At 39.5% G+C, this 14,101-nt stretch overlaps 1 protein-coding gene across 1 annotated transcript in view; it reads right to left on the reverse strand.

The window, feature by feature from the left end:
- Positions 1 to 4,737: 4,737 nt before the first annotated feature.
- DOCK8 (dedicator of cytokinesis 8) overlaps positions 4,738 to 14,101 on the reverse strand; it is a 91,175-nt gene continuing 81,811 nt past the window's right edge. The window contains exons 41-48 of the mRNA XM_058824262.1: positions 13,876 to 14,007; positions 12,129 to 12,263; positions 11,525 to 11,614; positions 10,855 to 11,091; positions 10,068 to 10,211; positions 8,658 to 8,764; positions 7,641 to 7,808; positions 4,738 to 7,038 (exon numbers count right to left, since the gene is read on the reverse strand). Of these exons, the coding sequence (XP_058680245.1) occupies positions 6,975 to 7,038; positions 7,641 to 7,808; positions 8,658 to 8,764; positions 10,068 to 10,211; positions 10,855 to 11,091; positions 11,525 to 11,614; positions 12,129 to 12,263; positions 13,876 to 14,007 (1,077 nt within the window). The 3' untranslated portion in view covers positions 4,738 to 6,974. The remainder of the gene's footprint in view (positions 7,039 to 7,640; positions 7,809 to 8,657; positions 8,765 to 10,067; positions 10,212 to 10,854; positions 11,092 to 11,524; positions 11,615 to 12,128; positions 12,264 to 13,875; positions 14,008 to 14,101) is intronic.

Genomic DNA, 14,101 nt, shown 5'->3' on the forward strand with positions numbered 1-14,101 from the left:
CATTTTGTTGAGAAGGGTGGTGGACCCATATTCTGTTCTTCTCACCTGCTGACTGATTTAACAACAAATGACCATCTGATGGTCATTTAAAGATGACTCTCAACACTAAAGGTCTCATCTTGACTAGACATCAAGCTGAAGAAGACAGGCCTTTTGCTCCTGTTTGGAAGACATCAGTGTGAAGCTGCTTTGCAGAGGCTGGGGACAGTTTATTTGTTCTCCAAATGCATGCCATGCTGATTAATCTGTGCTTTATAGCACTGGTTGTGGGTGTAGATCCTCTCTCATAACTCACAAAGATTTTTCATCCTGAAGCATCCAATACTGGCTTTTGCACCAGCAGGGTTACAACATGCCTGGTGTAAAAATACTGTGTTTGTGTTTCAATGAACTCATGACTAACAGTGTAAGCCTTCAACCCTCAGATGTACCTACTGCCAACACTAGCTGCTACAGACAGTAAGTACAGATTAATCCATTAAACTAAGCCATTGCTTTATTTTGGTGGCCAGATGCTTCACCTGGGGCCTGGCAGTTGTTGTGTGGACACAGGTATCCTCTCTCTGTCTCAGACCACACTGGAACACATGAAGAGTCCCAGTTTTTTGTGTCCCAGCTCAGCTGCATGGTCCCTGTAGTGTGCTCCTGCAGGTGTGCCTGTGGAGCTGTGAGCCACTCCACCACTTTTGTGGGCACTCCCTTCTCTGCTGAAGTGTCCAACTCAAATCACACACAGGTTCACAGGAGTCAGGCAAAGGGACCTTGGGCAGGCGGTGAGTTACAGCAGTGCCAGGGAGAGCAGGGATGGGAACTGTCTGAAAGAGAACTGCTGAAGTTTAGCAGGATTAAACAAGCTCCAGTTTTGCAACCACAAGTACTTTACATTTTATGCTTTTCCTTACCAGGCGATGGGGATGATCAGCCCTGTAGGAAGGCTCAAGTAGCCTTTCTAGGAAGATTTTCTTCATCATGGAAACTCTGAGTGCTCTCACAGCAGCTGGTGCTGCAGGGCCAGTGCCTACCTTGTGAGCCAGATCCCAGAGCTGCAAAGCCACTGGCGGGGTACATCTGGGTGCCCCCTCAACCAGTTAGCAATACAGAAAATTATCAGTGAACCAAACCCAGTGGAAATAATGGGACATGCTGCAATGCCCTCTGTTTCCTCAAATTATGCCTGACATTATTTCCAAGCTGTGTAATTTCCATCCATAGCACCCCTTTTGTGCATAGTATATGCAACCAGTGGTCACTCCTGACACCCATTACTGCAGGAGATATGCAGGGCTGTGTCACTCCTCCTAAACAGCCTGAGTCCTCTCCTGAAAGCAGCACTCCTAAATTCCTAAGTTTGTTCTGCCTCCTTCAAAGGAGGGTTGTGAAAGCAGTGTGCCTTTTGTTTGCTGCTTTTGCAGTTTCCCAGATCTTTGTGTAAACGTGTAAACTAGCAAAATCCAGGAAGTCAGCATTTAAAAAAAATTAGGACAAAATGAAACAAAACCAATGAAATTAACAACAAAAGAAAAAAACACAGCCCACCAAATCCACAGAAGCCCCACCAAAAAAAAAAAAAAAAAAAAAAAAAAGAATGTTTTTGTTAGGAAAAAATAGATTTTTCTCTATTTTATTTGTTTAAATATTTTGTGATTACTTTTTGCCTGACAGCTGCCATTAGTGCATAATAGTCCTCACTTTGGTGCTGAGTGCCCCACATGGTCTAGAAAGTGAGATGCATTCAGCAATTTACCCTGCCCATTTAAAGTACCACTCCCTTTGTTCCCAGCAGTGTTGGTGTTTTGATCTTTCCTTTCTGATTGCTTATTAATTGATGGATTTCTTTCACTCAGCTGCAGCCTTTGTCCTAGGCTGCAGCAGGCCTTGGGGGCAGCTGGGCTTCCCTACAACCTGAGCTGAGCAATCCTTTTTACACATCCTATATGCTCTTTAATCTGCCACAGATTACAAGAGTGTTGTTCTTCCTAATTTAATCACTGATTGAAGCCTCTTATATAAACCAATTTATTTGAAATATTTTGGACAGTGTTGATTTAATATTGTTTTCCCAATGTTAAAAGCTGGCCGTATGAAGTACAGTGAAGATGCCATTCTTCCGGGCTGCTAACAAATCTCCAGCCTCTGAGACAAGTGCTATCAATTTAGTTTTTCTAAAGTTGCTCTTGCTTACAGCCTCTTCCCCTTCTCCCTTCCCCTTCCCTTTCTTCCTCTGGGAAAAATGTCTCCTCAAGGGTTTAGATTTGAGCCAGGGTTTTATGTCTTAAGTCAAAAAGGAACACACTCCTTTTGGAGCACTTACAAACTTTTTTTGATACCTGAGAAGGGACTGTTCATCTCTTGAAAAGCCGACTGCAAATAAAGGAAGGGACAGGGTTTTGTGCATACTTCCTTTCTTCACTATGTGTTAAGCCCCAGAAACACTTGTTTGAGGTTCTTAAGGTTTTAAGATGGTTTTCTGGCACTTTCAAATTCTAGATGCAGTAGTGCTAAACTTGCTTTTGTTTGTTTGTTTATTTCCACTGAGCTCTTCTTGGGGAAAAGAAATTTGCATAGATGTTCACATTTGGGAAAGTTGGAAATGTGTGATAGGAAATCTTTCCTTCCAGTTGTTTTACACATTTATTAAATGCACAAGACTTGTCCTCTTGCCATCCAGATGAAACACCTTGTCCCTTTGGGTATTTAATTTACTTTTGTAATTTGCATCCTACCAGTAGCTGCATGTTTAGAAATATTCCATGAATAGAGGCTGATAGTGAAAACCCATATTTCTGTAACAAGACATAATTTTAAAAGAAGATAGCAAAACGGTATGTAATGATTTAGGTATCTTCTAAAATAATGAAGAGAAACTTAAAAAAGAAGTAAAATTCAACTCTGTACTTTTTTTTCTAAAGAGAAAAAAATTTTTTTAAGGGTGCAAAGCATCAAATTGCTTAGGACAGGAAGAACAAAATGTTACAGCTTTCAAGGCTTTCTAAATTATTCTTATAAAAGTTATTATTGAGCATCTTCATGGGTTCAGTTTGCTTGGTTTGGTCAGCTAAACACTTGTTTGATGTTTTCAGGATCTTTTACTGACCAATATTGAGTGATAATATTATTTGCTTCAAGGTTAGTTTTTAAATTATTGAACAGTTGCAAAACAGTCTGGTTTTGAATGAAAATAAGAAATTTAAACTAATCCCTCTGTAAGAACATAAAGAGTGACAGAACATAGTCACTATGTGAAGTGCTCACTGAATGCCAGAATTTACTGTAGCTTTCCAAAATACAAATTGAGTTCTACTGTGAGAGTGCATTGTCTGTATTCGTGTAATCAAAAGGGACTTTTTCTAATGGCAACACCCTGTGAGCACTCCTTGTACGTGTTCCTCTCTATCACAAGGCATCAGCAGTGTAGTGCAGTGTAGTAAACCCCAGTAAAACACCATTATTATGTGCTTAATTTTCATAATAAGCATTGCTTTGAGAGATTGAAGCACCTAGAAGAATCCCAGCTGGCTCTGTGTCAGGCTTTCTACTAAGCTTTAATTACCCTTTCTGAAATACTTGAGACAATGATACTTCCCACAGACAAAAAGAGAAACAACAAAAAAGAGTTTAAATGTTTGCTTTCGCTTTCCCAAGCCTTCACAATTGGTGGGAAACATAACGAGAAAGCATTCAGCTTCCCAGGAGAGGTCAAATAACCCACGTCTGCCAATTTTAAGTGACAACACCGCTTTTCTCTGTACCCAGCACAAATGTGGCTACTCCTACTCATGGTCATGCCAGTTCAGTCCATCGCTTCCTGATGTTGTGGTTTCTTTCATGTAGCATGAAAGGTGTGCTGCCTGTATAGATACTGTCCTGCAAACCAGGAAATCCAGTGTTAGGGCTGCCCATGTTGGGTTCGTTGTGCTGACCAAACGCAGCTGCCTTGACTGTTCAAAAATGTTTTCAAAATGCACTGACATTTATACTTCTGGGCATTACTGCTGGCCCTCTCATACCCGGCAAGGACTCCTTACATCTGCCAGATGTGCAAATGTGTGCTAACACCTGGGGTTGTGCACAGACCTTGCTACCCATGTGATGCCACAGGACAGGGCACGGCTGACGTGTCAACAGAGAGATGCTGGTGCTGAGCTAGAGGATTCTTGTGCTAAATTCAGCACTGTGCTCCCTAAAGCTGGCGCTTGCTAGCGGTAATTGCAAGGGGTGAGTGAGCTCTGGTGAACTCCCAGCTAAATGTCTAGGATGGTGTAGTGCTTATTTGCTGATACCCCTTTGACAGCCTCAGCAGTTTAGCCCTGGATCTACCTAGTTTGGGCACAAAAAACTCTCTCTAGTCTAGAATTGTGCAGATGCTGAATTCAGGAATCAGGCATGTTTCTGCTCTACAGCTACAGACCAGAGGAAGAAAGGAGGGAACTACTGTCACTGAACTTCCCACTAACATTTTTCACTAGCATTTTTCACGTACACTGAATGAAAAACAGAATTTGGGAAGCAACTTCTTGCTTGTAATCCCTACAATAAGCACAATTTATCCTAAAAACAGATCGACTCATTCTCTGCCCAAATTAATGTACTTTTGTTAAATGATGCTTCTACAAGAAAATGTTCTTCCCACTGAAATTTTCTTTCCAGCTGCATTCTATTTAGGTATAAGATACCTCAATAAGAGATAAGATGCAACACAAAGGAACTTTTAAATATGCTGTGTAACAGTCACTTTATTGCAAAATGTATATTGTAAGATAGAAAATTTGTTTCACATAGTTCAGCTCTTGAAAGAAATATACAAGCCATGTTCCATTTGCAGAAGGGACAACATGAAATGCGAACTGAGGGCAAGACTGGCCATCTGATTGCGACATGCTCAACTTGTAAAATGAGAGTGAAGCATCTGTCAGTATTCATATTATCCTGAGTGTTATTTCAGTTCAAGGAACCACTTCATTACTTTTATCTAGTATATTGTACACTTGTAAGGGGTTTTATTTACCTGAGATTTCTGTTAGTTAGTCTGTAAAGGATAAGTATCTTGTAAACAGTGATAATGAATTGTGGGTTTGATAGATAACAATATTCTGACCTTTCTCCTCAACTGGAAGTTAAAAACAATAGAGAAAAGGCAGAGATCTCATAGCGTCAAACTTTGGGAAATCAGTAATTTTTCAATCTAGAACTGTTTCAAAGCAACTTGAATATAGAGAAGCCACTCTGACATAGAGGCATCTTTTGCTTTGAGCTTTTTGTACCATTTGCTTATGTACTTTGGATATGCTTACTTCAAAGTCAGGGAGTTCTTATTCCTGATTATTTCATTTAACAATACTATGAATGAGGGTGGAAATTATTTTCTTACACTCCAGGTGCTGTGTAACTACAGGGTTTATTTCATGTATTTCCACATCTCATCTTGTTTGATCATCTGTGCTAATCTTCTATGAAGTACATTCAAAATATGATACAAATGCCAATTAAGTGCTTTTCATATCATCAAATGGCAAGGCTGCAGGTGACCATAAAAAGTCAAAATGTTTCTTTCCACTAAAAGCAACAGCCTCAATCTCCATTACTTTTGGATTAAAGAGGCCTTCACTTTGGAAACATATGGCATCAGCTCTGAGAAAGTTCACTGTAATTTTCTAAAAAGAAGCATAAAGGAAAAAATCTGACCATTTCCTTGAATTGTTAAATTCCTTGAACATTAAATTCTGTGCTTGGGCAAATGGAATTGGTTACTTTAATCAGCATTACATAGAAGAGCTGCAGGAGAGTAAGTAATATTTAGGATGCTTTCACATATCTTTGTTTCAAAATACAAACATTATGTGGCAATCATAGTCACAATAAAAATTGTAGCTCTTCCATGCCTCACTAAAGGAGTTCCAAAAGTCCTAAATGAGTTCCAAAGTCCTAATTTATCTTCTCTCTTTGCATCCTCATCTGCAAAATTGTAATAACATTTCCACAATTCAGAGAAGTGCTACAAAGATTACTCGGTAAGATATTTGCTTAGGACTCAAAAAATACCAAGCACTCGGTAATTATAAATTATGTGCTAATTTTTCTTAAGCTGCAGTAAAGCCTGAGTCAAGTGATTTGCAAGAAATCCCCATTGTGAGCTTCTGTAGTTAATTTTGGATAAGGTTATCTACGTAACAGCTTTATGTAATAAAGAATCGCTCATAGCTTAGCATCTTCTTTTTAAACAATTACTTGTTAGTTCTGCTAAGTATGTCACAAATTACCAGCTGCATGTCAAGTCACTATACTGCATGTCCCTATACTTAGAAAAAAAATTAGAAGATCTATATGAACTATCTATTACTACTTCTTGATTTTCATGCTTTGGTTCAGAAAACTTGTGCAGAATTCCCTGCAGTTAAGGGCCATGACCAAGAATCTGTTCAGAAACTGACTCAGGAAATTATCCTTCCCTAGAGCACCAGCTCAGCAAACACTGAGCAGGTAACCATGTCCCTTCTCATTAAGACAAAATTCAAGCATGTGATTAACTTGCAGAATGTGCTTCATTGCCAAAAACACATGGATAAATGCTGTCTTGAAAAAGGACTATAAACATATATAATTTGTTGTTATTCCTCAGACATGTTATTTGTATTCATCTCAATCAAGCTACACAGTTCTATGTCTGTTACCTAGTCATGGCTTCATGCCACTGAGCACTCCAAGGTCCACCCCTCTGCATTAGGCCATTATTGTACAATATATACAAAAGTATCTAAAAGCATCCCCTTCCTTTCCAAGCCCTTGTGATATGTGCTTGGTTAGGATTTATCCCCTATTTTTCATTTGGTGATCTTGTGTAAATGCTTTTCTGCATGCTGTCCAGAAAGTGCACATGCTGTTTTGTAAGAGATTTCTGATTTCATAGATGTGGAAAAAATACTCCATCACTTCTGTCTTGCAGCATGAAGCTCTTCCTTGGCCAAAGCAGCTAGTTCTTAGGTACTTTGGGAAGAAGTCTGGGCATCGTATTTCCTAAAACTGTGGTTACGAAAAGATTCCCTGCAATGAAACAGATTCATAAATAGAGTTGGCAAATGAAAAACAATCAGAGAAGTACTTGTCTTGTGAAAAGGAGCTCAGCTGAAATATGCTATGTGTTGGCAGGTCAAAGTTGTCATTTCTTCTTCTCCCGCCCCAAGCTAGACACAGTGGCTTTGTGAAGAAACATATAGTCATAATCAAAGAATATTAGACTCTTCAGTCACATGACTAAAAAGGATTATGCTTTTTGCAGTGAAAGGATGACTTCATGCTGCCCAACACCACATGGTGCCATACTTGTTCTATCTCCTTTCTGGCTTCAAAGGTTGAAAAATCACAAGATATTTCCAGTAAATTTGTTAGGGTGAGAGGGAAGTCTTATCTAACAATGCATTGAAATTACATAAATCCTCTACCCCTGCAATGCAGAACTTGAGAAATGCAGCTAACACTACAATGATCTCCAGTGAAAGTCAGCAGATTTCTTTAATCAGTAATAGAGTTGGCAGTGTACATTAAAGCTTGGTTTTAGCTGCCAGTACAACTCCCTTTCTTCCTTGCAAAAAATGGCATATTTTTTATAGCCACAACAGATAACCTGCCCTATGCTTTAACTATACCTTATGCTGGGGACTTTCACTATAGGTTTGTACAGCTCTGGGATCTTCCTCTCAATCATGGGTCTAAGGTTCTCCTTCAGTTTTATGTAGTTTCTTTTGAGCTCCTGATGATATTCCCGTTGATCAGCAGTAATAAGGTGCTTGTTTTTCTCCACTGCTTCACCACACCTAGACAAAAGGAAAGAAAAAAAATACATGATATATATATAATCTACTTCTGTTAAACTCCCTCATTTTGTGTTAGATAATTTAAATGGACAAGAATCCAGTTCCTTTAGTCTAGGCATTCCTCTGGCCAAGACTAAAGTGATAATGAACTAATAAGAAAGTTCTGTTTTTCCCAAGTAAATAAACTGAGATGATATTTTAAAGAAACTAGTAAAGCATGAGTGAACTAATAAAAAGCAAATTTTATGGCTGCAGAATACTGAGCTAGCTGCCTACTTACTGCACAGAGAGATAAATTGGCAATAGCAATACTTAGAAGCTGTATCTTCTGCATAAGACTTATTTTTATTTAACTCAAACTTATCCTTCAGCAAGGAGTCGGGACTAAGGAGATGAGTATCCTCCTATGTGAACATTCTTGTTGAGATTTACAAATGTATCTAAGGCAAAGGACATGTGTCTGCCACTATCACTGTGTCTGCTTGACAGATGTGGTTTTCTTATGAACAGCTTTCTAAATAAGAATGTCATTTTATTAAAAATCAAATCAAGGCAATAGTCTGAAATGTTTGATTTCTATAAGATGTTAAAAGATAAAACAAATGGAAGATCTTAATTTATACATTATTAGTTTAGAGTGTTAACATTTCTTCCCTTTGAGAACACAATGCCTACCTAAGCATTCATGTGAAGCAGAAATAACAAGTGTGGACCGAGTGCTCCAGGTGTGAGATACCAGGATTCATGATGCTAACTTGCATAGGCAATTACTCAGTCATATTATCGTTGCAGTATTGCTGATATTGAATGTATTGATGCAATTCAGCATTTCAATTTTGCTTTACTGACCTCATTATAAACTCTTTGAAGCACAACCTCAGCTTGTTGTGATGTCGATAAAGTTTGGGGTCTGCTGGAATTTCAGCCAGGAACACTTGCGCTACCTCTAGTGGTCCCTTATGGAAATAACACAGGAAAATGTTAAACCCACCTGCTTAGACTGAAAATAGAACGCACATTTGTTTAAAGCTCTTTGTTATTTCATGAGTGCAATTATGAAAGAAAATAAAACTATGCACAGTTACCATAACAGGATGGATTTAAGCTCCCTTTCTCCCATAATATTTCCTTTGGCAAGCAGAATTTTTGCCCATCATATCTTATCCTCTCTCGTTGTTATTCCTCCTCCAGTTCCACAACAAAGGGAACAAATTCTGCTCAGCAAAGAGGAGCTGAGACACTCTAGTGACAAACCTGGTTATATTAGAGAAACACAGCTCCTGTGTGTGTATTACAAGACCTTCAGGCAATAAACCCAGTGCTGGAAATGATCACTCTTTGCAAGGCTTACAACAAAACATTATTTCATAATAGATGCATTGGTTGGAAATGGAAAACATTTAGGCTTTCAGGAAAAATCTCCAAACTCTGTGAAATTGTGCATAACACCGTTTTTGCTCAGCCATGGCTTCAGCATTTTAATTTCTTTTAATTGCCTAGGCTTTTTTTTAGAATGTTTATGTTATACCTGTCATATCTCAGCTTTACTTTGGGGCACTTTGGTCTTGACTTCATATATTGACTCGATTTCCGTAACCAAACACAAATACACAATGTTAATTGATCATCCATTTCCCTTGCAAAAAAGGGATTTTATCCAAAGCAGGATTTAATTTTCATGCTCTTGCCCTCTTCAAAAGTGTTTTCCGGCTTCTCTCTCAGGCTCTAGAAGGTTGTTTTCACCTTGCCTCATCTTTCCTCTTCATCAGATTAGATTTTAACCTTCTCTACACCTGCAGTGTGATAAGAACCAACACCTTGGGCCTTTGCTTTCCTGATCTAATTCCCAGAAGCCTTCCCAAATATTGCAAAAGCAATGGTGACTTGCACTTGTGTGGGTTTGTGGTGGTTCTACAGGAAAATTGTTATCGTTATTCCCATTCCCCAAGGATAAATCTGGAATGAACAAAATGGCTGAGATGGCTGGCATGTTAGAAATGAAAAATCCCTGGACGCATTCACTAGACTTCTATGAGCTTCTGCACCTACAGCCAGAACAGTGCTTCCCATGAACACTTTCACCAAAAGCATAGGAATGAACAGTATATAGTGACTAAATATCAAGGGATGAAGCTTAAATACACACAGTGACTAAGTGTGTCTGACTGGATGTACTTCTTCCAATGCAAGAAGAAGGAGTGCAAAAAAGAATGCACAGTGAGAAAAGAACACTTCATCTGGCTTATTTGGATCCCTTACCTGATTTACAGTGGCTCCAACTGAGCCCTGCAAAACCATCTGGAGCATTTTGGCATCTGGTGGTTCTTGGTTGGTGGCCGCAGTTAGTTCCTGTGTTTTTTTACGCATATCTTCAATAGCAACTTCAATTGGTGTCAAAATAAACTAAGGGAAAGGGAAGAAAAGATGGTTCATTACCTGAATCATGTGTGCAGCTGACCTGCTCTAAATACAACAATATCATTCTCCTGTTTCAAAAGCAGTAGTTGTGAAACCCAGAAACACTGTTCAGTCTAACTTGATAGATGGTCATCTTGGTAGACAGTGCGGCTGATCTTAGACATCTTACCATTTGCAGAAATAGGGTGTGAATGAGACCTACTGTTCACATAAATTTATTCTTATTCTAAGTTACTTCATGCCTGAAATGGTGGTGTACTTTCTACAGTACAAAGCTTCCCTGTCTCTAAACTAGCCCTAAGACCAATCTAGTCCTCTGACTGTACTCCTATCCTACTTCTGCTTTATCAGCTAGAAGTATAGCTACAAACAGGGCTCCACATATCCTCCGACACAGCATTAGAGCTAGGAGGTCAAAAGAAGAATGTACATTGGCTCTTGTCTCTTCTCCACAGTATATCTCTCTCTTGCCTTGTCTGTCCCTGCTGTGATAGTCCTGTTTACAAGAGCAATGTCTGAGAAATTCAGCATTCTTTTTTTCTGCCAAGCATAAATTTAGAAATCTTCCCACCCAGAGACGACTCCTTCAGTACTTGAGAAATTAGATCTGTCTTCAAAACCCAATTACCTCTTCTCTTTGGATGACATTGATTCTAGTTTTGACGTAGGGGAAAGCATGCATTGTGGTTAGGATGGTGTTCCTCTTGTACTGCTCACTGAGTTCTCCTCTGGGACGCCCATCCATAGTGAAAGGCGTAGTGTACATGAACCGGCAGATGTTGAAGTTCTTCTCAAAGTAAGTAACTCTGTCCTTCATCTCATACTCATCAAAATAGGGCTCCACAAAAGTAATTTGTATGTATGCCTAAGAAAAGAGGGAAGAACCATTACAGTACTTTACAACCCAAGCAATGTAAAAGCAATGGCACATGTGAAGTATCCCATACTACACTTCCTAAGGAAGGTCTGGAAAAGCAAAGAGCTGAAAATCCTTCAGGGGTCATTTTCTTATTCAGAGCTAACAAAACTTGCATCTAGGAAGGCACAGCTTAACCCTGGGGATCAGAACCAGATCTGGGCAGGGACCAGAGATCAGAACTTTTAATTTCTATACTCTGTGACAAGCTACCATGCTAAGCCTGTCACAGAGGCTTTAATACCCCTGGGCACAGAGATACCAAGCTGGGGGGTTTCTTTTAGTGCCTTAATGTTTGAGCATAAAAGTTGCAAAGGGTCCTTCTCTTCTCATTTCTCTTGTGTGACAAAGCACTCAACCCTCTTGGTAGTACTTTCCCTACCTTATTGGAATCCAGCTTTCTTTTGTCTACAGGAGCAGAGTCCTTAATCACTTCCACAGCATCCTCCCCGAAACACTGGCCATAAAATCCCTAGAAAGGAAACAGAATTATCCCAAAATTTTAGTCCTTAATGCAATGCTAATGCAATTCTAGGAGAAAGGAGTGACACCCATGACGATTTCTGGGCTTTGTACAGTCAGTATACTGCTCCACAAACCACAGCTGGCCAGGGTAAGGCATCTTCTGACAAACATCACTGTGAGTTGCTCAGACAATCACAGAACTTGAGGTTAAACAATCAGAAGGGAACATAGCAATTCTATTAAAAAAGCTGAAAAAATACCAAAGCAAGTATCTGGCATGCTTAAAATCACTCAATGTTTTACAGGCCTGCTTGTAAGAGACACAGCTGCAAAAGAATGGATCACTTACATAATTATGCTTATAAAAGGATACTGTGGAAAGGATATGCACTTAGGAAATAATCTATGGTACAAATCAGTTTGTTACTGATTTTTTATATAGCAATGACAATATTGGGACTGTGTGGATTAATTGAAAAATATACCACTTGAGATCCTGTTAACATAAAATTTTTCCTTACCTCTAATCTATGAGAAATCTCAGGGAGTTTTGTAATTGCAGGCTCCTTATAAATAAATTCTTGTTCATCCAAGTCCCCAAATTTTGATCCATAGAAACCAACACGGAAGTAAGTTCCAAACATTCGTTTCTGTCCCTAATTGATAAAGAGAAGAAGAAATTTACAACTGCTTTATGTGGACATTGCAGTGTTTGGAAGCCTTCTTTTTCCCCTCAACTGATGTATAGGAGAATCCACTAGTCCTATATTTTCATCATTTAAAAGCCACTTCTGTATATCATCTAGTGCTGATGCAATAGAAGCACAGGAGAGAAAGCATAGAACTAAGTGAACATTTGACTGCAATCTAATTTAAAATTTAAGCTGATCATGAAGGAGGTTGCATAGAACAAAAAAACTTATTAATTTTAAATTCCTTTGAATACATGTAAGAAAATTAAAATTTTGCAAATGTGCAATGAAAATTGATACGAATTTGAAACTGATTAGGCTCAGCAATAAGGTTCTTCTGAAGAAAGAGAAGAGAGTATAAGTGCTGAGAATTTAGATGGGTTTTCACATTTATGAAATATGTTTTATAAATATAAACACTCATCAGTTTTATAACTGAAAGCACTAGTGAATTTAGAATAAAGTTATTTTTGTTAAACAGACGTGGCCAGGTGGACACAGACATGTTCAGCTAAGACCATTTTATATTAATTTCTGCTTTTTTGGTATGGAGAGCCTTTTTACACTGTAGACTATGCAGATAGACCCAAGCACATGGAAGCTTTTATTTGAAAAAAGGAAGTGGAATTATTTCAAATTCTGGTGGGTTGATCATGGCAAGATGCCAGGTACCCACCAAAGCCACTCTATTATCCCTCCCTGCAACTAGACAGGAGAGAGATAATGAATAGGTTGACATAAGGATAGGGAGTGATCACAAATTAGTTACCATCATGGGCAAAACACAGTTGACTTGGGAAAACTAACTGAATTTATTACCAATCAAACTCAGAACAGGATAACAAGAAGTAAAACAAAATTTAAAAACACCTTTTCCCTGTTTCTCCTAAGGCTCTACATCTTCTCTCCCAGTGGCGCAGGGAGATGGGAAATGGCGGGCATGGTCAGTTCACCATATGTTGTTTCTCCCACTGCTCAGGGATAGGAGTCCTTCTGCTCCAGCCTGTGGTTCCTCCCTTCCTCCCTGCCAGCCTTACATGGGGTCACAGCCCTCTGTCAGGCATCCACCTGCTCTGGCATGGGGTTCTACATGGGCTGCAGGTGGGTCTCTGCTCCCCTGTGGATCTCCATGGGCTGCAGGGCCACAGCTGTCTCACCCTGGGCTGCAGGGGAATCTCTCTCTGGCACCTGTAAGCACCTCCTGCCCCTCCTTCTCCACTGATCTTGGTGTCTGCAGACCTGTTGCTCTTAGATGTTGTCTCTCCTCTGAGCACAATTACATCTGGCCAGTAACTTTTTTCCCTTTTGGAATATATTATCCCAGAGGTGCTGCCACTGTCAGTGATGGGCTCAGTCCTGGCCAGCCTTGGTCAGCAGCTGGCACTGGCTCTGTTGGACATGGATAAAGTTTCTAGCAGCTTCTCATTGACATCCCTCTTTAAACTCTTCCCCTCCACTATCAAAACCTGGCCACACAAACCCAGTACACACATGCACAGTTCCATTAACAGCAGTCTCAAACAAATAGTGCAACCCAGCAATGTGTCTTGCTAGCAGTGCCTTGCCTCAAAAGTACCTTATTAATAATGCTGTCAAAGGCCTTCTGTAGCTTGCTGTGTGTCAAGGTAAGCTTCCTGAAGTCTCGATGTGCTTCCAGTATGGGGATGACAATTTTGTACACTTCATTCACAGTTTCATACAAACCTCCCTTTGAATAAGAAAAAAAAAAAAGAAAAAAAAAAGAGGAAGAAATGAAGTCTTCATGCACTCTGAAAAGAAACTATATCTCCATCAATGGCTTG

This window comes from Ammospiza caudacuta, chromosome Z, assembly GCF_027887145.1.
Source record: "Ammospiza caudacuta isolate bAmmCau1 chromosome Z, bAmmCau1.pri, whole genome shotgun sequence".
NCBI classification, from domain to species: Eukaryota; Metazoa; Chordata; class Aves; order Passeriformes; family Passerellidae; genus Ammospiza; species Ammospiza caudacuta.